The 23,838-nt window shown below is 50.2% G+C and overlaps 1 protein-coding gene and 1 pseudogene across 33 annotated transcripts in view; both read left to right on the forward strand.

Moving 5' to 3' along the window:
• The window catches only part of NFASC (neurofascin), a 203,540-nt gene that overhangs the window by 122,266 nt on the left and 57,436 nt on the right, over window positions 1-23,838 (forward strand). For 11 of the 33 annotated variants that reach the window (XM_032288900.1, XM_032288912.1, XM_032288902.1 and 8 more), the window contains exons 3-10: window positions 985-1,092; window positions 2,586-2,766; window positions 9,124-9,141; window positions 10,301-10,406; window positions 12,589-12,785; window positions 13,221-13,343; window positions 16,280-16,450; window positions 20,710-20,760. In XM_032288900.1, coding sequence (XP_032144791.1) covers window positions 985-1,092; window positions 2,586-2,766; window positions 9,124-9,141; window positions 10,301-10,406; window positions 12,589-12,785; window positions 13,221-13,343; window positions 16,280-16,450; window positions 20,710-20,760 — 955 coding nt within the window. The remainder of the gene's footprint in view (window positions 1-984; window positions 1,093-2,585; window positions 2,767-9,123; window positions 9,142-10,300; window positions 10,407-12,588; window positions 12,786-13,220; window positions 13,344-16,279; window positions 16,451-20,709; window positions 20,761-23,838) is intronic. The other 22 variants (XM_032288901.1, XM_032288920.1, XM_032288922.1 and 19 more) reach the window with 7 other exon arrangements.
• Window positions 5,012-5,645, forward strand: LOC116559055 (annotated as a pseudogene).

Here is a 23,838-nt window from a genome sequence, read left to right on the forward strand (position 1 = left end):
AAAAAAAAAAAAAAAAAAAAAACACGATGGTCCACATGGCTTCTTATTTCATCCATTGAATCATTCGTTCGTTTTTTCATCCATCCATATATCTATCCATCTCACAGTTTCGAGGATCTGCTATGTTTTACTATGATAGATTCTAAGAATAGAACAGTAAACAAGACAGGGTACCTTCCCTTATAAGGAAGCTTTCATTTCCATACGGGAGACAGACAAGTGGCTTTTGGAATGAACACAAAGTGAAATGTGCCATAATGGGGGAAGTAAAGTGTGTGCAGGAGCACAGATGAAGGACACATATGTCATGCCTGGCAAATACTAACAAGAGAGGGCAGACACAGAGTGTTCTAGATAGAGCTTAATGATGCAAAAGTCAGTAAGGAAGACCAAGCATGATGGACCAAGGGAGCTGGTAGATGAGCATTCTTGGCTGGAACATGGGATACAAGGGAGGGAGGCACAGTCAGCCAGCAGAGGAGGTGCATTATGCAGGGCCTTTGAGCCATGTCAAGGATGCTGCTTTAACTCCCAAGCAGCAGTGAGCTATTGAGAGTTACACTAGGGGAGTAGCATATTTTTGTTTGCACTTTAGAATTAACAGCTTTGGTTATGAGTAGAGGGTAAGTCAGAGGGGCATACCACACTGTATCCCATAAATGTGTACAATTATTATGTGTCAATCAAAAATAATAAGAAACAAACCATAGTGGGGAAAATGGAAGTGGAGAGACCACTTAGGAAGCTGTTGGAGTAACACTGGCATGAAATATTGGCGATCAAAACCAAGGTGGTGGCGGTGGGAAGGGAGGCAAGTGGATGGAGTCCAGAAATATACACAGAGTTGAGGGTTGGTGCTTGGCCCTGCTTCTAGGAAGGAAACGGCAAAAATGTGAATAAGAATCCTTTAGTTTTCCCCATACCCTGGCACAGGGGAAGTCCTTTCCCCTACTGCAATAATCAGTGACCTACTTTTTGCTCCAGGTCTCCAGAAGGATGCCCCTGTCTCCCAGGATCTCTCACCCTCCCAGAAAGCAATCACTGGAGTCCAGTTATATCTTCTACACCCTCAGTCAGGGTGGATGGGAGATGGTACGTGTGCGCAATTGAGAGTGGGCTTCAATTTGCTGTCAGATAAAATAGAAGCAGAAGAATGATGTGTCTATCTGATAGGTAGCCATGAATCTAGGAAAACTGGAGGAAATCTGGAGAAGCCACCTCCCGTCTTCCTCTTTGACTTGGCACCACAGTAGAACAGCAAACTTGACCAATTGTTAAAAGCGCATGTTTCAGAACCTCAGGCAATCTTAAAGCACTGTATTTGAGTCTCAGCTGTAGGCCGTTCTTGCTCTTCTCTTTCTAGAGGAGGAGAAGAAAGGTTTGTCTCTAAGGATCCATTCTAGGTTCCTTGAACAGCCATTGTTAACACCATCCCTGTAAACCCTGGAATGATTTCTTTTTTTTTTTTTTTTTTGAGACGGAGTTTCGCTCTTGTTACCCAGGCTGGAGTGCAATGGCGCGATCTCGGCTCACCACAACCTCCGCCTCCCAGGTTCAGGCAATTCTCCTGCCCCAGCCTCCTGAGTCGCTGGGATTACAGGCACGCGCCACCATGCCCAGCTAATTTTTTGTAGTTTTAGTAGAGACGGGGTTTCACCATGTTGACTAGGATGGTCTCGATCTCTTGACCTCGTGATCCACCCGCCTCGGCCTCCCACAGTGCTGGGATTACAGGCTTGAGCCACCGTGCCCGGCCTGGAATGATTTCTTATGCTTGAGGATGAGCACTGAACCCTCATAAATGTTGCTCACTCTACGAACCACCCGAAGCCCATTTCTTCCTGGTCGTTGTCTCACCACTGCCATTATCTATAAAAGGAAAATATCAGGGACCACTGTACCTTAGCTGCATGAAATACTTGCAGAATCATTCATTGTTGTAAAAAAAAAAGTCTTTTGTGCAACCAAGTCTTCACCTATCAAACCCATGATCCCCAGTCCTGTCAATGTCACCCTGCCCTCTCCACCCTGGGCTCAAAAGACATCAGTGTGATATCATTCCTGTGCCCCTACCCCAAATATGCTCAACCCCAGGCCCACTCAGCACATGTGTTTCGGAGAGGCTGTGGGATTGGTGCCTTTCTTACCAGATGGGTATGTGGCATCTTCCGGTTGCTGAGCCTGCAGGCAGTAGGCCACTGTTTGTTTTCATGACTGTTCTTTGCAGAGGTGCCCTTCCTTCTCTAACAGTGGTTTTCAGCTGGGGGCTTTGCCCTCCAGGATACAGTTGGCAATGTCTGGAGACATTTCTGATTGGTAGTGGTAGAGGTGGGTGGGTTGTACTGGCTTCTAGTGGGGAGAGGTCAGGGATGCTGCTGAACATCGTACAATACCCAGGACAGTTCCCCACACCAAGGATTGTTCAGTCCCACGTATCAGTAGTGTTGAGGTTAAGAAACCCTGCTTTATCTAGAACATTAGTCTGTGACTGAGGGGGCCCTTGAGTCCTCCAAGGCCCTGTAGGGTTGTTAGAGCAAACTACCAGTTCGTGAAAAACTCATTTCCTCTTGTGTGTCTTTCCACAGCTGAGCTCTGTGCAAGAGATCCAGTTAAAGCGGTTCGAGGTGACAAGACCCCGAGGGCTGGGGAACAAGGAGCGGGGCCGGGTGCCAAGGATGGCCAGGCAACCAGCGCCACCCTGGGTCCACGCAGCCTTCCTCTTCTGCCTCCTCGGTCTTGGCGGAGCCATCGAAATTCCTATGGATCGTGAGTCTTGCCCCATCCTCTTCTCCTTTCCTCCTGATTTTGGGCAGAGGGGTGGGAGGGAAGGGAAGGTCAGAGGGAAGTTCAGAGCATTCAAAGAAGGTTGAGAAGAGGGGAAGCAGTGGATTCTGAGATTCAGAGCTGGGTTTCTCTCCAAAGAACTGGCACAGACTCAGGTTTGGAAATGTGAGATTGTGTGTGGCAGAGCCAGTTTCTCAGGGCTGTGGCTGAGCTCATGCTTGGGGCGCCTGGAGCCAGCTGAGTGGGACCAGAGGTGGCAGACTTTGGGATTCTGAGTGCCGCTTGGGGTTCTTCCCTCTGCTCACCTCTCCAGGTCTTCTGTGGTCTTGACTTGCCCATAAAAGCAGTTTCCAGGGTCAAGTTTGGTGGACCCGTTCTTACTTGCATTTCTAATGTCGGATATATTCAAATCCACACCCTTTAGGCCCTCTTGGCTGGAGTAGTCAGGAGGTCACAGGCCTGGGAAGAGCTGAGAGCAGAATTATCTTTGCAAAAAACACAGCTAAATGAGACATGAAAATAGAGCCTCATTGTCATGCCGCATGGGAGAACAGGCATGAAATCCTTCCCCTTGTTTTCAACTTTCCCACAGTCAGGATACAAAGTAAAATCACTGTCATTCTGTTTCTCATGGAGGGGGCATTGTTTGATCATCAGAATCATAAAGTAAAGGGCTTAAAATGCAAATCTAACAACCATGTCTCCACCAACCATATCTGATGCTGTGTTCGTCAATGGCCCATTTATTGGCAGATAAGCTCCTCCGCCCTGCTGGTAGGTATGTGCCACCTTTACCACAACTCTGACACTTTTGGCAAAACATCTTAGCATCCCCAGGCTAAGATGTGAGTGTGCCACCTCGGACCCCTATTCCTTGTGTCAAGGACCAGAGGGGACCCACATGACACCAACATTGGCTTGGGCTCTCTCCAGTTAATAGATGTCCAGGGAGGGGGCTGGAGAGTAATACAAATGCCAAGAAGCCCACCCTGAGCTCTCCAAAGCCAGACCCCTGGTCCTGAAGTTAGCATAGTTTGGAGAAGAGGTGGTGGTATCTCAGCCCTCCTGGTACCCTATTTTCACCAATAATAGCTGCCCCAGAGGAAGGGACGCTTCAGATGATAGAACACCAGTAGTAACTATAAGTCAGACCCAGAGGTTAGATGGGCAGAGCCCCTGTTGCCCTCCCAGTGTCCCCAGGTGTGTGGACTTGCATGTAAGTGTGCGTGTGTATGCATGTCCACACACGCGTGCGTGGGCACAGGGAGGGAGGAAAGGAGAGTCGTGAAAGGGCCTGTTCCCATGGCGACTGTCTGCGCGGCTGGCTCGAGGAGAGTTTCTCATTAACAGTCCCAAGCAGACAGTCTAATAAGGAGCCTGGTAAGGCCAAGTCCCTGGAGGGAGGGGGTGCAGAGGAAACTGGGTTATCAGGGAAGTGGTGAAGGCTCATTTCTCTTCTGCCACCTCTCCTCACTCACCTGCTGCTTTGATCCCTGGGGCCAGTGGGTGAGGGGTCCCTGTAAGGTGAGCCTATAAATAGATGGCTTTGGTGTCTATCTCAAGAATCTGGAATTCTAAAGCTCTACAGGAAATGGAGACGCAGCACACTCCAAGCAGTCGGGCTCTGCAAAGTCCTGCCCGTAGGGTAGAGCTTAGAGTGCCCTGACCTCCCCGCCGTCTCCTCATTCCAGTGTCCCTGGGATGACCCCCGCCCCACGTTGTGTTCACGGAAACTCAAGCCTTTGCTAGCTTAGAGTCTCACAGCAAATGGATGGCGGAATCTGAAAAGAACCCAAGTCTCTTGACCTCCAAATCTGGGGCCTGATACATGCCACCCCTACCTGCCTCCTTTGAGTCCTTCTCTTCGGAACCCACTGGAATCACAGGTGTCACGTGCCAGGGAGAGAGCTAAGTGCTGCACGCACCTCACCGCACATGGTTCTGGCAGCTCACCCTCAACGTAGGTGTTATCCTTCGCCTGTGGGTTAGAAGACTGGGAAGGAAGAACCATGATAGGACCGCAGTGCCGCTCTGATGAAGACGGAAGTCCTTTTGCAATGCCATTCCAGTTGCCCGGCTGTGTCAGGGTGGGAGACCCAGGCTGCCTGGAACATGTCCCACCCATATGGCACCTCCCAGGTTGCTGCAGGTATGATGGCCCTGACAACGTGTCCAAAAAGAGTCTGCAGAAACTGAACACACTTTCCCAGGTGGCTGCCAAAGATGACGGGATGAGGGGCAGTTACCGGCACTCTGTGGCCAAGGCCTCCTGGGCCTCCTGACAGCCAGCATGGCTAAGCAGGTACTGCTGGGCTGGAAGGCGGTGGTCATGCACTGCGAGGGCATCGACATTTCTGGAAGTTTCTATAGAAACAAGTTAAAGTGTCTGGCCTTCCTCCGCAAGTGGATGAACACCACTGCTTCCTGAGGACCCCACCGTTTCTGGGCCTCCAGCCACCTTGTCTGGCAGACCCTACGGGGCATGCTGCCCTACGAGACCAAGTGAGGCCAGGCTGCCCTGGACTGCCTCATGGTGTTTGATGGAATCCTGCTGCCCCGACAGAAAAAGTGGATGGCGGTGCCTGCTGCCCTCAAGGCTGAGCATCTGATGCCCGTGAGAAAGTTCACCCGCCTGGGGCGCCTGTCGCATGAGATTGGCTGGAAGTACCGGGCAGTGACAGCCACCCTGGAGGAAAAGAGGAGGGAGAAGGCAAAATGCACCACCAGAAGAAACAGCAGCTCACGAGGCCACGGAAATGGACCGAAAAGAACATGAAGAAGAAAATCACAAGTTCACAGAGGTCCTCAAGACCCATGGGTTTCTGGTCTGAGCCCAATAAAGACTGTTTATTCCTCAAAAACAAACAAACAGAACAAAAAAGCTGAATGCAAGACTGCAGGCAAGCCCTTCAGAGAGGCCCCGGCTGCCCTGGGAAGAGACCGTCCTCAGCGGGCCGCCCCGTCTCGCTGGCCCAGCACAGCAGACCTCCCACGTGCGCTGAGCTGAGCCTACCTCCGTCCAGCCCTGGGCTGAGGGAAAATCAGGCATTCTTAATGTTCTCGCCCTGCCAGGTGTTCCTTCTACTCACTTGCCCCTTCAGGGGACATTATCTGTGTCTCCAGGGCAGGGACACTGCTTCTATTCTGGAGAGGCTGGGTGCTGCAGGCCTCCTGGAGCAGAGCCCCGGGCCACTGCACAATCCCTCATTGAAGGCCCAGCCTCCAGCTCCCACTGCTGTGCCAGCAGAGTCACACGCACCCTCCCACCCATCCCCTCCCTCCCTCGCTCCCTCCCTATCCAGCCTCAAGAACAGTCTGACCCTTGAAAAAAGCCAAGGGTCGCCTCATCAACCACAGTGAGTTTGCCAAAAAGTGAGTCGGCTGGCCCTTCTGTCCCTGGCCCTGCATCAGGGGACGGCATTTTCCTCTTAGGAGTGACAGAAACAATTCTTCTCCACCATCATAAATCATGTTGCAGGCACATGCATACTCTCACACATACATGCACATTCACACAGACACAGGCTCACACCTGCTCACTCATACACACTCACCCACTCACACCCTCACCCACACGTGCTCACACTCACGTACTCACACACACACTCACGTACTCACACACACATACCCACACGTGCTCACACTCACGTACTCACACACACACGTGCTCACACTCACGTACTCACACACACTCACATACCCACACGTGCTCACTCACATACACACACCCACACGTGCTCACACTCACGTACTCACACATACACTCATATGCCCACACGTGCTCACACTCATGGACACTCACTCCCACTCCCACTCATGCACACTCACTTCCACTCACACACACCCTGATCACACGCACTCGCATGCTCCATCTTCTGAGGGATGGGAAAGAAAAGAGGCACATGAGCAAAGAAACCTCGCAGAGCAGGCAGGCCTCTGCCTCCCTCCCCACGGAGCTGGGCCGGAAGACCTGTGGAATTCACTTTCCACCACTCCATAGAAGGTGAATGGTGTGACACTGGGTAGGCGCTTGGTCACCCTCATCCCTAGACAGGCGGTCCCCACTGTCTTCTCCCTGTGGCAGCTTGTCTCCTGGGTGGATTCTGTCCCTGTAAGAAATTCCTTAGTAGCACAGTGGTGGCTGTAGATGCCATCCCTTTAGTCAAGTAGATTCTCCAGAGGCCCCTGACCTGATGGTATGGGGGCTGGGGACAGTATCCAGCCGGCTCTTGCTGCCCTGAGAGTCTCCACCACCCATGGTCTCCCCTCTCACCCACCCTTCTCCAGAATGTCAAGGGGAGCAGAGTCCTGAGGCCCCAGATGGCTCACTCACCTCTCTGGCCAAGGATGGATTTGTTTTAAAAAAAAAAAAAAAAAAAAAAAAAGCTCTGGAGCGAGCATTGGGAGAGCTGGTTCACATTCTAGTTCTGCAGCAAGCTTCCTGTGTGATCTTAGCCAAGAGACTCCTTCCTTGGATCCGGAGATTCCCTGACAATGTCTAGGGCTGTTTCCATTGAGTCAGCCTTTGATTCTATAAAAGAAAGGCTTGAAGTCCATGCGGGCAAAGGAGGTCCCTTGTCAGCCTTGCTACCCAGGGTGAGACCCCAAAAATGTACTAAATGAAGAAGCCAAGGGCCTGGGCTAAGGGTCCAGGGGAGTGGGTCCCAGTGACAGCCCTGCCTCTTCTAAGAATGGCCCCTTCCCCCACCCAAGTCAACTGGGGGAGTTACTTTCTAGAGTTACCTTTCTTGGTCCCTGGCAAGAATATCATATATGGCTAAAGATGCTGCAGAGGCGAGCTCCGGGTGGCATGTGTTTGGGAGACATAGATTTTTGCTCGCCTCCTGGTCTTTTCTTTCCTTTGTCTCCTTCCCAGGCAGCCCTGGGCACGCGGTGATGCAAATGTCTCTTCAGATCCCTCCAGGGCCATGCAAAATAATTATTTTGGATCTTTTTGTGAGTCTCAGACTCAAGACCTTCCTTCATGCACGTACGGCGGGCCCTTGTCCTGCCACACTCTGCCCCTCCGGGGCCTCTCTTCCCCCTCCTGCCGTCGCTCTTCCGGCACCTCTTGTTCTGAGCATGACTCTGTCTTCTCCAGGCTGCCCTATCTAAGCCCCAGAATCCTCGCCACACCTCACTCAAGCCAAGTAGGAAAGCTTCAAGGTCACCATGGCTCTGCCCTGACGCTGGCAGCCTGAGACTCCCCCAGGGAGCACTCACTCCGAAAAAGTCAGCCTGCAACGACAGGACAATAGTGTGCACCTACATGAAACGAGAATGCCATGTTGCTTTCTGGTATAATAATCAGGAAAAGGCATTTTAAAGTCACAGCAACACATGTTCTCCTTTCTGCAAATTTTAACCAAGACCTTCTCCCCACAAAAAGCACACCATCTAAAACCTTCTTATCCAAAGTGTGGTTCGTACACCACCAGCATGGCATTGGCCGGACACTCATCAGAGGTAAAGTCCCAGGCCCCACTCCGCCCGACTGAATCAGAACCTGCATTTGAACCAGTCCCCAGGTGATGCATATGCATGTTAAAATTTGAGAAGCCCAGACTTTAAATACATACGCCTGCCGGTACAGAAGCACACCTCTACGAGCGCAGGCACAGTTTAGGTAGGAGCTGGGGAAGACCTGTGCCACCTGCTTCCCTACCTTCCTTGTGAAAAGCACAGAAAGGAGCCATGGGCTCTGCTTCATCCCTGGAGACTCCCATTCAGAGGTGGGATTTCTATAGCACGACGTACCGTGAATAGAAGCAATGTCCATGAATGGGACATTTGTCTCTAGAGTCTTCCATGGGATGGGGAAGGAGGAGATGCCAGGAGAGAAGGTGTTGTGGGAGAAGTGAGGCCTTGGAGCTGTGCCCTGCAGCAGTGGGTCAGATCCACTCCCCTCCTGGCACCTGTCTTGCCCTCTGCCTCTCCCATTCACTGTTGGCTGAGAAGCCCACTTCCCTCAGTGGCATCAGATGGAGGGGAATACCTTCAGGGCCTCTTTCAAGCAGAACTGTCACTTTCAGCCATATGGACTTTCCTTGTGACACTGTCTTTTGGTCAGAGCCAGACTTTCTGCCTGACTCTGTGGTTTTGGTCTCCCAGGGAATGCATCACCTTCTCCATAAAGCACTCGCTGGGTCCGTTCCCCAACCCTGCTGGGCTCTTGCACTGAGCTCTGCAGCCAGGAGGAGAGAGCCCTGTGCCCAGTGCCCTCCCCAGGCGTACCCCTGCCCGCTCCCTGTGTGCTGGGGTGTGAGGATGTCTGGGCGGTTGTGTGCATAACGATGTTCTTCTTTTCTCCCTCCAATGCTAACCCATCGGAACTAACAGCAAGCATTCAGAATGAGCGTAAGTGCCCTGCGTGCCTCTCTGTGCCTGTGCTTCTGGGAAGTGGGAGGGAGGAATGAGGTGTGAGGTGATACCTGCTCACATGCCTGGGGATTAGTGGCCTGCTGGGACTTCTGCTGCGGCCTCTTCCCGCCAGATCTCTGTAGTGAGGTCTCTTACCGAGTGGAAAGGAAGGAACCTTGCCTGTAGCATTCTATTGCTGGGAAAGACAGAGGAGCACACGGTAAGAGCTTGACTCTGAGCTTGGTAAGAAGCAGGTCATTGGATCAAAGCTCGGGTGCACCACAGCTATTTCCCCATCCTCCAGTGGCTGGCACAGGACCCTAGGAAAAAACACTGGCACTTGGGACCTAGTGGGAGAGGGTCTGGGAAGTTCTTGGGGACTGAAGCCTCTCTCTGTCCTGGCCTCACCACAGTTAGGCCATTTGTTGAGCCTCCAGGGCTCTGAACCACCATGACCCCTAAGTTCTGAAAATCTAGCTGCTTTTTCTTCCTTTATTCATTCAACAAACAGTTATCAAGAACTATTGTCCTCTGTGTGTTGTGCTAAGCATTGTAATGTAAAGATGAGTAAACTAAAAGCCTGGCCTTCAGTTTCCCCCCGGGATGCTATGGGAGCTTTTTTGTTTTTGAGACGGAGTCTTGCTCTGTTGCCCAGGCTGGAGTGCAGTGGCACAATCTCAGCACTGCAGCCTCCGCCTCCCGGGTTCAAGTGATCCTCTTGCGTCAGCCTCCTGGTAGCTTGAGTTATAGGTGCTGACCAGCATGCCCAGCCAAATTTTTTTGTACATTTAGCAGAGATGGGGTTTCACCATGTTGGCCAGGCTGGTCTTGAACTTCTGACCTCAGACGATCCACCCGCCTTAGCCCCCCAAAGTGCTGGGATTACAGGGTGTGAGCTACTGCACCTAGCCTATGGATCTTTTTAAAGGGGTTCTTCTTATGCTTAATCTTTGATATCTACCTTCTTTCCTGAGGCATGGCACCATTTAAGGAGCTAGGTCTCTAGAATGGGGCCCTGTTCACTATCCCCCTGCACACCACCCACTTGCCTGCTTGCATGTGTGGCTCCTGAAGCGCTTCATCTTCAGCTGTTCCCCAGGCTGGAACCCAGGGAGGTCCCTGCAGCGCTGACCATGCTCCCTGTGCACTGTTGCAGTGACCCAGCCACCGACCATCACCAAGCAGTCAGTGAAGGATCACATTGTGGACCCCCGTGATAACATCCTGATTGAGTGTGAAGCAAAGGGGAACCCTGCCCCCAGGTAAGTGGAGGGAAAAAGAGTGCATTGAAGCCACCCGCTTGCTTCTGGGCCTGATGATAACTAAGGCAAATGAGGCAGCTGGAAAATTAGACTTGTCCGTTCCAAAACATTTCCATTAGGCACCTCTAGGTGGAAGGCACAATTTAGGACTAGGAAATCTTGCTGATAAGGAAACTGGAGACCAGAAGAGAAGTGGCTTAAGTTCACACCAAAAGCCAGGACTCGATATTCCGTTTTCTGGCTTTCCATGGAACATTCTTTCCCCCACCCTGTGTTCCCATCATCTGCCCTGCTTTTAGCTTATAGGAAGTTCCTCTTCCAAGCTAACTTGAGTCTTTCACTCTGAGCTTCTCGGTACCTGTTTATGTGCTCAGTCGCACCAAATAAGACGTCAACAGACATCAGTTAAAAGCCTGTTGAGCGTCTAGGCTCTGTGTTAGGTTCTGTTACTCACGCTGTCTTGTTCGACTACCTAACGGTGCTCTGGGGAAGGACCGATGTCCTTATGAAAAGGAGGAGAAACAGAAGTACAGAGGTTTTAAGTACCTTTTCCAAGGTTACCCAGCTTGAAAGAGGCAGAACCCAGATTTAAACCCACACTTCTGATCCCCCAAGGCCAGATTCATTTCTACCTAATGATGAGCATTGGAGACATGACAGACGTTACACTATCCACCCCCAACCGCATCCTCAAAGTAGCATCCACAGACTGAGCCTTTCAGGAGCCTCATGCAAGATTCAGACCCGGACGTGACTGGACCCCAACTAGGGTGTGTCTGTCAGCAGGAGAAATGAGGCCGAGAGGAGGCTGCCAGGTGTGTGGTAGCTTTATGCTGGCCCCTTGGGTTCACACAATACAATCTTGAACCCAGGGCTTGAGCCTGGGAACCAACAAGGACTCCCTCGCTGGCTGAGGGCGTCACCCTGAAGGATCAGTCAGGGTACTGGTAACCTCGCTTGCTTCTGAGGTTTGGTCTTTCCCCCATGGTTCCTTTGCAGGGACAATGACCCTGTGGCACTGGGCAGCCCCTACTGTTCCACTGCTCCTGCTTTCCCTGCTTCTTTTACTTTTCATTTTATTTATTTACTTATTTATTTATTTTTGAGGTGGAGTTTCACTCTTGTCACCCAGGCTGGAGTGCAATGGTGCCATCTCGGCTCACTGCAACCTCCCAGGTTCAAGCAATTCTCCTGCCACAGGCTTCTGAATAACTGGGATTACAGGCACCCATCACCATGCCCAGCTGATTTTTTAATTTTTAGTAGAGACAGGGTTTCACCATGTTGGCCAGGCTGGTCTTGAATTCCTGACCTCAGGTGATCCGCCTCCCTCAGCCTCCCAAAGTGCTGGGATTACAGGTGTGAGCCACCGCGCCTGGCCCCTTCCCTGCTTCTTTTACGAGTTAGATCGTGGGCATCTGAGGATATGAGGCACTGGCTGCAGCCCCAAGGAGGAGCAGAGGGGGCCATTCTAGTGCTCCTCACCAGGGGCTCAGTTCTACTAGGCTGCCATTTCTTTAAAAGCTGCCACTCTTGGGCCACAGGGCATGGCCACTGCTTTATAATCTATACTCACAGAGCAGGGCACAAATAATCTAAGCCATTTCACTTTGGCTTTAGAATGGATTATAAAATTAAGGTGGAGGAGGAGCAGAGATAGCTCCCTGATGTGTTTAGGTTGGGTGGAATATGAATTTAAGTTTGCATTCCTAGTAGGAGGTTGGAAATGTCCTGGGATGGAAGAAGCAGCGGATTCTAGATTCTAAACATGAAAATCTCTCCTCAATCATGTGTTTAGCATAACCCCCACCCCCGGCCTCCAGTGGCTACTTGAGCCATGATTAATTATTAATCATGGCTACCTTAGAGCCATGATTCCCAGCCTTAGCTGGGTAGGAATACTGACACCAGGCCCCTGGCCTGGAGAGTGGGACCTGGGACTCTGCATTTTATAGAGCTCCCCTGCTCGGCCAGGCTGGTACCTATTGGTATGGAGATGCCATGATGGTGCTGAAATGGCTTTTCTGCTTGGCCAGGCTGGGACCTGTTGGTATCAGGGTGCCAGGATGGGGCCGAGAGAGGGAATTTTGGCGCTGAGCCAGGGACTAGGGATCTGAGATCTGCCTGGACCCCAGAGCCCATCCCATTCGTCTTGGTTGCCCCTGCTCCCCACTGTCCACAGCTTCCACTGGACACGAAACAGCAGATTCTTCAACATCGCCAAGGACCCCCGGGTGTCCATGAGGAGGAGATCTGGGACCCTGGTGATTGACTTCCGCAGTGGCGGGCGGCCGGAGGAATATGAGGGGGAATACCAGTGCTTCGCCCGCAACAAATTTGGCACGGCCCTGTCCAATAGGATCCGCCTGCAGGTGTCTAGTGAGTAGCGTGGGGCAGGGCTGAAATGCCCTGCTCCTGGGCAAAGGAGGAGTTGGGGGTGTGGAAGGCCATTTCAGAAGGGCTGCCCTTGCCCTTGGCCTGCAGATACTTGGTGTTCTCTGTGCATCTCCCCCAACTCAGAATGATTTCCTGGAAAGGAAGTTTTGGATTTCCTTTTGAAGTTGCTGTCTGCAATAATTTCACTGGCCACTGTGGGGACAGGAGAGGGAAAGGAGGGGAGCCTTTGAAGATGCCTCCCTTCTCCTGCTTCTCAAGGACAGCCCCTCGAGTAGGCCTACCTGCCCTCTCCCTCTCTTGCTCCCACCTTGTCCAAGTACCCCATTTCTCCTCCTTGCGTGCTTGCCTCTGACCCTGCTCCTTGACCCAGGCCCAGCCATCGCCCTCACTTTGTCCTCTTTGTCCACTTCTCTCCAGAATCTCCTCTGTGGCCCAAGGAAAACCTCGACCCTGTTGTGGTCCAAGAGGGCGCTCCTTTGACACTCCAGTGCAACCCCCCGCCTGGACTTCCATCCCCAGTCATCTTCTGGATGAGCAGCTGTGAGTCTTGGGGGCCTGATGTTGTATTCATATTTTAACCTTAGGGAGTGGGGTGGGTGTGTTAAATGGGGAGGAGCTTGCCCAAGCTAGAAGACCTTGATTTGTGAGAAGCAGATGCAATGTGGCAACCAGGATGAGAACACACAGGCCCTGCAGAGAGAGACTGCGTGGGCTTATTTTCTAGCCTGGCTGCTGTGTGATCTTGAACAAGTTGCTTAGCATCTCTGGACCTCAGTTTCATCTTCTGGAAAAAAAACAGAGCTAATCATAGTACTTACCTAACAGGATTATTATAAGAATAAATGAGTCAATATGTCCAAAGTGCTTACAACAGGGCCAGACACACAGTAAGCACTTGGTAACATGATAATGAAAATGCAGAGCAAGACAGAAGGGATTAAGGGAGAAGAGGAGAAATTGTTTTTCCAATTGGCTAATTGAAGGCAGTTGATACCAAACCACCTCTTTCAATTCCTGGCCTGTCTGGATTTACTCTGATTCTCTCTTCTGGTAGGAGGAAGGGTGAATGGGGAATTGAAACCTTTCATAAAGGAGTGACTGGGAGATAGGGTATCTGGAGCAGGGACAGAGTAACATCATTCAGAGATTGTTCTGGCTCAATTTTGGACTGAGGCTCATTCAACCTCTCTGGACCTCAGTTTCTTCCTATGTTTTCAATTTAAATAAAAGGAGAAGCATTAACAAAGGTAATTAGAAGACTGCTGTCTCTCTGTGTGTCTTCCTGGCTTCCTGTCCTCCCTCCCTTCCTGCCTACCTGTCTGCCTCCTCTCCCCCTCCTTCCATCTCTCTGTTCCCATCTATCCATCCGTCAACCTGTATCTCCACCTACCTACCTGCCTGTCATCCATTCTTCTATCCATCCCTGAACTGTTACCAGCCTACTTTGAAAAGAGGCTGCCCTATTGATGAGGCAGCATTGTAAGTTGTTTTGCAGGATGGGTGTGGCTTTGTGCTCAATCACTGTCTCTCTCTTCCCCCATCATAGTGCATGTTTGTGGGGAAGGCTGCCTGGCCACAGGCTGCTGGCCTCATTTGTTAATTCACAGTTCAGCCTCACCTCCCTCATCTCCTTCACATCACATTCACCACCAAGTTGTGTTTACTCTACCTCCAAAGTAGATCTCAGACCCTCTTCTTCTTTCCATCCTCATTGACATGTCCCCACCCAGGCCACCATCTGTTTTTCCCTGGGTTACAAGAATTATCCATAACATGTCTCCGTGGTCTTTCTAAAAACGTGATAGTTGATAGTTTCATTCATCTGCTTAAAGCCCTTCCTTGGCTCCTCCATCACCTAAAAATAATGGTCCAGATCCCTTTCCCTGGCACCCAGTCCCTTTCTAGATCTGGCCCTCTGCCTCCCCAGCCCTTCTCCCACCCCATCCCCTACACCCCTGAGGTATGTGCTCTTAGCCTTTAGCACACACTCTTCCAGCTCCTTAGAAACCTCTTAGCTCCTCTGTCTTCAAGGCTCAGCTTAGGACGCCCTAGAATGCACTGGGTTCTTTTCTGCAGTTCTTCCCCTTCTAACTGGTGTTTTCTGCTCACCACGCTCCATTGCAATTGTTTATTTATCTGCTGCCTCTTCCACTGAACTGGAAGTTAGCTGAGGGCAGTAACTGCCTTGCTCATCTTCCACCAGCACCTAGCACAGTGCCTGGCACATAGTAAGCCTGCAGCAAATTGGGAATGGTTTGAAGAGCTGACCAGCCCATTGTGGGGAAGTTGGCATCGTTAACCTTGTACTTTAGGAAATGGTGACTTAAAAACAGTTGTGGGGCCCCGTGCGGTGGCTCACGCCTGTAATCCCAGCACTTTGGGAGGCCGAGGCGGGAGGATCATGAGGTCAAGAGATCAAGACCATCCAGGCCAACATGGTGAAACCCCATCTCTACTAAAAATACATAATTTAGCTGGGCGTAGTGGCATGCGCCTGTAGTCCCAGCTACTCGGGAGGCTAAGGCAGGAGAATCACTCGAACCTGGGAGGCAGAGGTTGCAGTGAGCCAAGATCATGCCACAGCACTGCAGCCTGGGCAACAGAGCAAGACTTCATTTAAAAAAAAAAAAAAAAAAAAAACAGTTGTGGGGATAGGAAGGAGATAGCTGTGAGTAATCAGCTTGAGGCATATTCTAACAAGCCTGGAAACCTGATGTTTTAGGTTTACATCAGCTATAGCACTTGAAAACAAAATATAGTCAGCATTTTCAGCCAGTCCATTCATTCCAATGATATCATTAATCAAACAGTTTCAAATTTTAACATCTCTAAAATTGAAAGTCCTCTTAAAACTGATGGGATACATCATTGATTGGTATATATCTTACAGTTACAATCAGTAGTGCTTTCTTCTTTGAAATAAAAAAGGTATACATTATAATTGATGATTACATTTTTATCAAATGCAGCAAGGCCAAGTTCAGTTTCGTTTAATTCAGCAAACTGTTGAGTGCCTCCTATGTGCTGAGTCCTAAGACGGGCGCTGGGGCATAAGATGAGCAGATCATGGTCCCTGCCCTCAGAGTGCTCTCTCTGCTAGCTCGAGAATTTGAACCTTGGGGAGCACCTGAAGCCTTGTGTTCCTTCTCCTGGCGCTGCGGCCAGTCAGATCTTTTGTGATGTGAACAGGAGAGATTAAAGTGTGGTCATAGAACATGGGCATGGTGGGCAGGCAGGTCTGCATCTAAAATCCTACTCTCCTCTCTGCCTTTGCAATGCTGGACACATTACATCCTCTGCTTTCTGATCTGTAAAATGGGAATAAGCCATACTTCAGAGTCGAGATGACTAGACCAAATAATGTCAAGTTCCTGGTCGCCACCCGACCCTCTGTAAGTGTTCTATCACCAGGACTGCAGTGGTGATGATTACCGTTATTACTGCTAACCTGCTGCTGTACCTCTGCCTTCTCATAGCCATGGAGCCCATCGCCCAAGACAAACGTGTCTCTCAGGGCCATAACGGAGACCTCTACTTCTCCAATGTGATGCTGCAGGACATGCAGACCGACTACAGTTGCAACGCCCGCTTCCACTTCACCCACACCATCCAGCAGAAGAACCCCTTCACCCTCAAGGTCCTCACCAGTAAGTGCAGACCCTGCCCGGGGCTGGGGGCCAGGGAAAGAAGCCCACTGACCCCACCCAGCCCTGGGTACCTGAGTCTAGGGGAGACTTGTCCTTGAGGCTGACCTAGAAATCCTTCCAGCTCATGGTGCCGGAGCCGCCTCTGCTGCCCTTTAAATGGTATCTCTTGATTGTGAAACCTTGAGTCACACTTGGTCCTATGCTAAGTCAATGCTTCTCAAACTCTGGTGGGAATCAGGATCACAGTCGAACTTGGCAGCATTCCAGGCTATCACGCCTCAACAGCCCTGCGCCTTTTGGTTCTTTATGAGCCCTCCAGGTCATTCAGATGCACCCCAGAGCTTGAGAACCACTGCCTGCAGTGGTCATCTGGAGCCCCTCTCAGGACACAGCTTGATTATTTCTTTTATTTCTTCTCGTTGCTTGGTTATCTTTATTTCTGCAAGAAACCCATAGCAGAAAATATGAAAATTAGTAGAGACACCAAAATAAAATTTATTTGATTCTGAAATACGTAGATGCAGAACCATATGGAATCGCTATGTTTGTAAGTTGCAGGCTTATGTTTTAGTTTTGTTTGTTTTCGTTTCTATTCCCTGATTCTTTTTGGCTGGTACAAAAGCAAATCAGCATTTCCTGACCCATTATAGCGTTGGTGGCTCTCCCTGGAGGCAAGAGAGAAGCTTAGTGAGAGGTGTTCTTCTTGGCAAGGACAAGGCAGCCTAGAGATTTGGCTGCAAAGTCTCAGCCCACCCAGGACATTGGAAGTTGTCTATGTTGATGTACACCATGGATTTGTAACATGTCTTCCATACAGGAGCCTCCCCAAAAACAGACCTTCGTCTGGCTCAGGCTGTGAGCATTGTTTTCAGTGCTCTGGACAGTGAGGATTTTTGGGGAGACCAGTAGAGAGCACCATGTGGGTGCTGGCAGTTTGCAAAGGTCAGAGAAAATAGGCTGACCCGGCTTCCTGGAGCCCTTGCAGGGGTGGTGGACAATGGCTCCCGGGTGGGTGTGGTTCGGGAGAGGCTCAGGCGAGATCACTTCTCATTCAGGACAGGTAGCGGGTATGACCGTTGATGTTCTCTTCTTCCTCCCCTATCCCTTCTGATCTCAGAGGCAGGTGGTCCTAAGGCCCGACACAGCTCCACACTCCATTTCCACCACAGCAGAGGTGGATCCAAAAGGAAGCAGCTTCCTTTTTTGCTCCCCTTCTCATGTTTTTGTTTTGTTTTTTTTCTTTGATCTCATTTTCTTCCTTTTCCTTTTTGACTTCTTCTTTATTTCTCCTCTTTCTTTTTCTTTCTTTTCCCTCTCTCTGTTCTCTTAGAGCTTCATTCTGCCCTCCTCTAATTACCTCCTCCTGCCTCAGCGGTGTCCCCATGCACTGATCTGAGTTGGTGCTGGGCTGCCAAAGGTGGTAGCCAGCAGGATTGCCTGACACCTGCAGCAAGCCCCTCACATCCCTGGCAGGGCGACCTGGCTTCACTCTGCTTGCTCCCCTGTCCCTGGCTTTCTCACTCCTGACCCAGGCCCAGGGAGATCCCTTGGAGGAGAAAGTTGGTTTGTCTGCAGTGCCTCTTTGGTGCACATCAGGGTGACTGCCTGCCAGCCGGCTGGGCTGTGGAGAACAGTGTGGTCCGCCCAGGACCTCAGAGTGGCCTCAGCAGCCAGGAGAGGACTAACATCATTGGCAGGAGGAAGAGCAGAGATGTCAAGAATAAGATAAGATGATCACTGAGTGGAACCTAGACAGCAATCAGTGTCCCCACCAGGGCCCCTCGCTCCTTGCCCAGACGACGCGGGAACTCAGCCTGCTTCTTTTGGAACTGAGTCAGTTGACCTTCTGCCGTCCTGGACAGAGCCCGTCACTGTCACATAGAGTAGAGCAGAGCCAAGAGATTGAGATGGTGAAGAGTCTTCCTCTGTAGAATTAACTAACTTCCTCTGCAGTTAGAGATTTCAACAACATGTAGAAGCTGGACTTTCCAGAAACACCCTTTTCTCCACCAGAGGAGGCAAGGGATGTTTGTTAATGCTCCATTTCTGGGTCCTCTATTCCGCTGAAAACTCTTTGCTCCAAATGACGAGAAACCCCCTAGGTGATTGGAACAGAGCCCCATCAGCTTCCTGGAGTTCTCCCAGGGGCAGCTCTGGCTGGGAGCAAGTTCTGGGCATCTGAGCCAGCCCAGAATTGGGCACAGTTGCTTAAAATAGCACAGTGGGGCTCTCTCTCTGCTTTCCTGTCTGGAGAGGACACAGGCTTTCTCTTGTACCTTCCAAACCAGGTCTGGGGTGGGCGGCAAAGCAGTCAAGCAGGGCCAGCTTCAAAGGCCCTGTTCTCACCAGGCACTGCTGTCACAGTTTGCCCATTTGGGAAGAAATAAATCTCATCACGTCCCATTTTTATTATTTGCATTGAAGAGGTTGACAATGGTATATAATGCAAAATACTGGGTAATCTGAAATCATTTTTAAAACCTGGGACGTCATCAAAGATAAGCAGTGGAGTTGGGCTCCGGAGTTGGGCCCTTCCCACTTTGCCCATGCCGTAACAGGTGCCGGCTGCCTCCTGATGCAGTAAGAGGCACCTGTGGGAAGAAAGGAGGGTCCTCTCCGAGGCAGACACCAGAGCATCACCGCTCCTTCCCTCTAATGTCTACATGACATTCTTGGAGTACTCAAAGAAGTCTCCCTGAATTTCTCGTGCGTGCTCCAGAATTCACAAACCGTGAGGTCAGTTCTGAGTGTGGGCTACTTCTCTAGAGAGAGTTCCATTTCACCTGGTGGCATGGAAGCACAAAGGAAGGGCCCTGTCATCTGTGTGTGCCACCATCCTCTCCCAGAAGAGGAACGAAGTTGCCTCCCAAGCCCAGCTGCATCCCCCAGCTACCCCTGGGCCACCCCATCTTTTCATTCCATCGTGGATTAGTTTCCTGCCTTTAGCTCCAGATGGATGCAAGCAGGCTTCCCAAATAGGCTGGGTCTTTACAACAAACCTCGTCTTAAGAGAGAGTTTAGAATAATGAAAATCTTCCTACCAGGTGGTAAGTAGATTTGGGATGCAAGGCAATGCCAGTCCCAGAAAAGAACTCTCATACCTCTTGCAACTAGTTGTAATGGGATTGGATCTGTCGTCAAATATGCAAATGTTCTGGCAGCGCCCCTGTCCTCCCTCAGGCAGTTGGACCGTGTTGCGGGCTCCTCAGGGCCATCTGCTTGGCTTCCAGTCAGCTGCACCCCACCCCCTATTCGTACTATTACAGTTTGAACCCAGTCACTGGAAGGGAACGGAGGTAGAGAGGGAGAAGCTACTTTAGGATGCTGTCGTGATTATGTGTCCTGTTCCGAAATGTCTTTCTCACTAAGGAGTAAACGCCCAAGGGTTTGAATTACCTAACACTGGAACTGAAGCCACTGATCTTGCTCCACAAGGAATGTCTTCAATCCTGTGTAGTCTAGAGAGCTTTGAACTTCCAGAATGTTCAGCAGGACTTTCCTAGTCCAAAGTGTAGAAATGAGCTTGCACTTTCTCCTGCCCCAAGCTCCATTTCAAAATTCTAAAGCCTGAACCTCAGCCATGCTCTCCCCACCTCACTGAACCACTCCCAGCATCTTCATAAGGAGGGCTTTCTGCCATCAGGGACATCTCCAAGATCATAGTGGTGCCCACCTGGTCAGACTCCAGTGACACGTGTTGCTGATTGTGGCCAGGGCCCCTTGGCCCCGCCCTTTAGGTCAATGACCTCCTCCCATTTACCACCAACCTCCTGCAGCTTAGCTTCTGCCCAGGCAGGACTTTGCTCTTCCCCAGAGCTCACTAACACTCCTTTCTCCTTAGCTGCTCCAAGAGCTGGCCTGACCCAGAGTCCTGGGAACTGAGGACTTTGATAAGAAGGAGTTGTTAAAAAGATGGCTACAGGACACCACTAATCTGTCTCTCATTTGTTTGAGATACAGCAGGACCACATAATTAAAGTTCAAGCCTAATTTTTTTAATTAAAAAAAACCTTATTTTATGATTGCCTTCTTTTGCAGGATTTAACCTTTTTCTTCCCCTTTCGTGGGCTGTTTCTGTTGCTTGTTCTTCACTGCGCGCATTGCCTTTCCAAATATGCCGTGTCTTTCCTTTGCGAAAGAGCCACTGCTGCCCTCCTCGGTTGTTTTTGTGGCTTTGCATTTGTTTTTGATCTCCCTGTTTATGCCTCTGTGACTTCTCCGTGGCCTCCTGTTTGCTCACCCTCTTTTGTTTATTACAGACCACCCTTATAATGACTCGTCCTTAAGAAACCACCCTGACATGTACAGTGGTGAGTGGCAGCGGTAACCTTGGGAGTAACCTTGCCTGTGCTAACCCCAGTTTGCCTAACTTGACTGATACCACGTCATTAACTCCTGCTGGGTGGCAGCTGGCCCAGCCAGGGTGCCAAGGTGACACCTCCAGAAGGCTGCCTGCCAGGAGGAAGGTGGCCAGTGCGGGGGTTCGAGGTGGCTCACCTGGTGGTGTGGTCTCCTCTAACGGGCACACCTGAAGTTGCTGAATTCTCAACAAGTTGTCCAAATCAGGCTAGGACTTCAAAAGAACTTCCTGAAAAGCAGAAATTTTTACTGAAAAGTAGCAGCTTAGGAATCAGGGATGGATGGATGGAGAATATCTTAGAATAGGTGAATTCCACAGTGAAGAGGAGACAGGAAGTCTGGTTACTATTGGTAGCTGAAAGAACACAGAAAGATTGTGTGTTCAGTTAACTCTTAAGCGTCTGGATAGGAATTGCCTGCTTTGTAGTCTCACCTTAGTTACAGGGAGTACCATTTCACAGCGAAGTCCCATGTTTCTTTAAAATTCATCTGGGCAATAGGAGTAAGAGTCCAGCTCTGAGTTCTCTTTCAAGATGAGTATAAATGAGGTGAAACCATCCACTGCACCCTCTCACCTGGGCCTCTCCCCTACTCTGGTGGTGTATGCAGATCCAATGCCCACCAGTCCACACCTGCGAGGCGTGGAACAATTACAATGAGGCATGGCTCTAACTCATCACACAGCTGGTTGCTCAGTCTGATTAATAGGGTAATTGGCTATTTCCACACCTGAGTTACCCCTCACCGTGGCTCAAGAATGCCTTATTTTCCCTAAGCAGCCAGAGGCACCATCATTTCCTGGCTCTGGTGGGGCAGCTGGCCCCCATCATTAGTTATGCCTCAGAAGCTGAGGCTGCAGGTCCCCAAGGGACCTCATTGTGGGCTGAAACAGATAGCAAGTGTCTGCACTGTGATGTGCTAATATAAAGGATGATGAGTGACTAGAGCAGGGGATGGGATGAGGGAGGGGGAGCCAGGGAGAGAGGCAAAGACTCTAACTTGGCACCAAGCTGCTAGAACCACACTGAGATCCTGCCAAAGAGATTTACTACCCAAGGATGCAGGGGACCTTGGTTAGATCCTGAGCATTGTTTGTTTTCAAGATAATGGGGCCAACCACTATTGTGCCAAGAGCCCCAGAGGCCTGGTATGGAATGGGCCTTGTTCTAAATTGGATTCCAGGTAATCTGTTATAGGAAGTATTCTGTAAGCTGGAGTGTCTCAGAGCCAGAAGGTCCCTTAGAGACCATCTGGTCTAAGTTCCTCACTTCATGTAAAATAAGCCATGCAGAGGAACATACACATAGAATTGTTTTATCAATGGAATAAATTTGAGTGATTCCAGCCACTTAAACCAGTTTGTGACCGTTGATCGAACAATTATTGCAAGAGAATGAGTGGGAGTAATGAGATCCATCCAGGACTATGAAACAAGCAAAGCTTGCGTGAGCTCACGTGGAGGCTGACCCCTTGTCCCCAGTCCAGGGGAGGACAGAGCTGACTTAAGTATGAAGCTGCTGGAAAGGATATAAAGTCAAAGGGAGACTCATTTTGAACAGAAGACAGCTAGGCTGATGCCTCTAGCAAGAAACCAAAGAGACAAAAAAAGGAGGATGACTTCTTTCTGAGTGCAGGCGTCTGGACAGAGACTTGATGAAACATGCCCAGTGCGTCTCTCTGTTCGGCTCTGAAATATGGCATGTCTCTTTTGTAGCAGGGGAGCCACCCCCTACTTCTGTTTTGTTTTAGTGATTTTCTAGAGTGGATTGGTATCCTCTGAATATTGCCAGGTGCCCCCTGACCTGCTGAGTGGCAGGAGAATCTGGTCTGAGAGTATAACTTGCCACTTAGGATTCACCCAGGTGTGGAGACCAGGTAGTTAAGAGTATGTGCTCTGAGCTAGACTGCCGTGAATTAAATCTAGGGTCCAGGACATACCATTGAGTGAAGCTGGGCAAGCCATTTAGTGTCTTAGAACTTTAATGTCTTCATCTGCCAAATGGATGTATTACCTGCCTCAGAGGATTGTTGTGAAGATTAAACAGGATAATGTGCTTATGGCTCCTAGTATGTGTTAGGCACATTATCGATACTTAACAAATATTACCCATTATTGGTTTTAAAGGGAATGGTTTCGTGTTGACTGCATTCTGGATCATTCTTCTATGCTACCAAAATTAAGAAAGACACAGAGAACTTGAAGAGAAGCCAAGGGGAGAAAAGCAGGTGCAATTATAGGAAGAAAGTACTATAGAGGGAGAAACTGTAGGGCAGACCAGAGAAACAAAAGCTGTTCAGTTCCTCAGCTGTGCTGAGAACTGCATAAGAAAAAAAAGCTCCAACTACTGCCTGTGGGATTTGGGTTAGACTTACGGAAGAAATTTCCTGGCACTGAAAGGTATCAAATGTTACTAGGCAAAGAGTTTTTCCTATATTCTGGGGTTGTTTGGTCAGCCATTCCTAGAGCCAGAGAGGTGGACGAGCTGCCAAGAATCCGGCCCCATAAATCTCTGGTTCTCAATTCCGAGACTCGAAAGCAGCAAAGCGGTCTGGATGTAGGATCCAGCTGCCCCTAAAAGCTATTTTTGGCAGAGGTCCTCAGATACGTCTGATTCATTGAATCTTCTTGTCCTGCTAACACATAGCACTTGACAGAGCGGGGCAGCTAAGGTTGTCAGCAGTCGTGGTGTTTCCTCCAAAGAGATGATCAAGAGGCATTTTCACTGGACCTTTAAGGCCAACATGGTGGAGGCATTGTCGTCTCCTGTTGTCTGCTAGCTGACCATATTCCCCCAGAAACCCATGAGCTCACTCTGAGCCACAGCTTATAAGAGCAGGAGAGGACTGGCTGTCCTTGGGCAAGAAGTCAGATGGGCCTGCAAGGGAAGCTCTTCCTGAACCCACACAGATCTGAGCTTTAGCATATGGACGCTGAGTTTGATCAAGCATGAGGTCACACTCCACTCTGACGATCAGGGCGAATAACCAGTATATCTTCAGGTGGACAGGCTCTCCAGGGATCCCTGCCT

Source organism: Sapajus apella, unplaced genomic scaffold (genome assembly GCF_009761245.1).
Source record: "Sapajus apella isolate SASKATOON/1434 unplaced genomic scaffold, GSC_monkey_1.0 scaffold22, whole genome shotgun sequence".
NCBI lineage: Eukaryota > Metazoa > Chordata > Mammalia > Primates > Cebidae > Sapajus > Sapajus apella.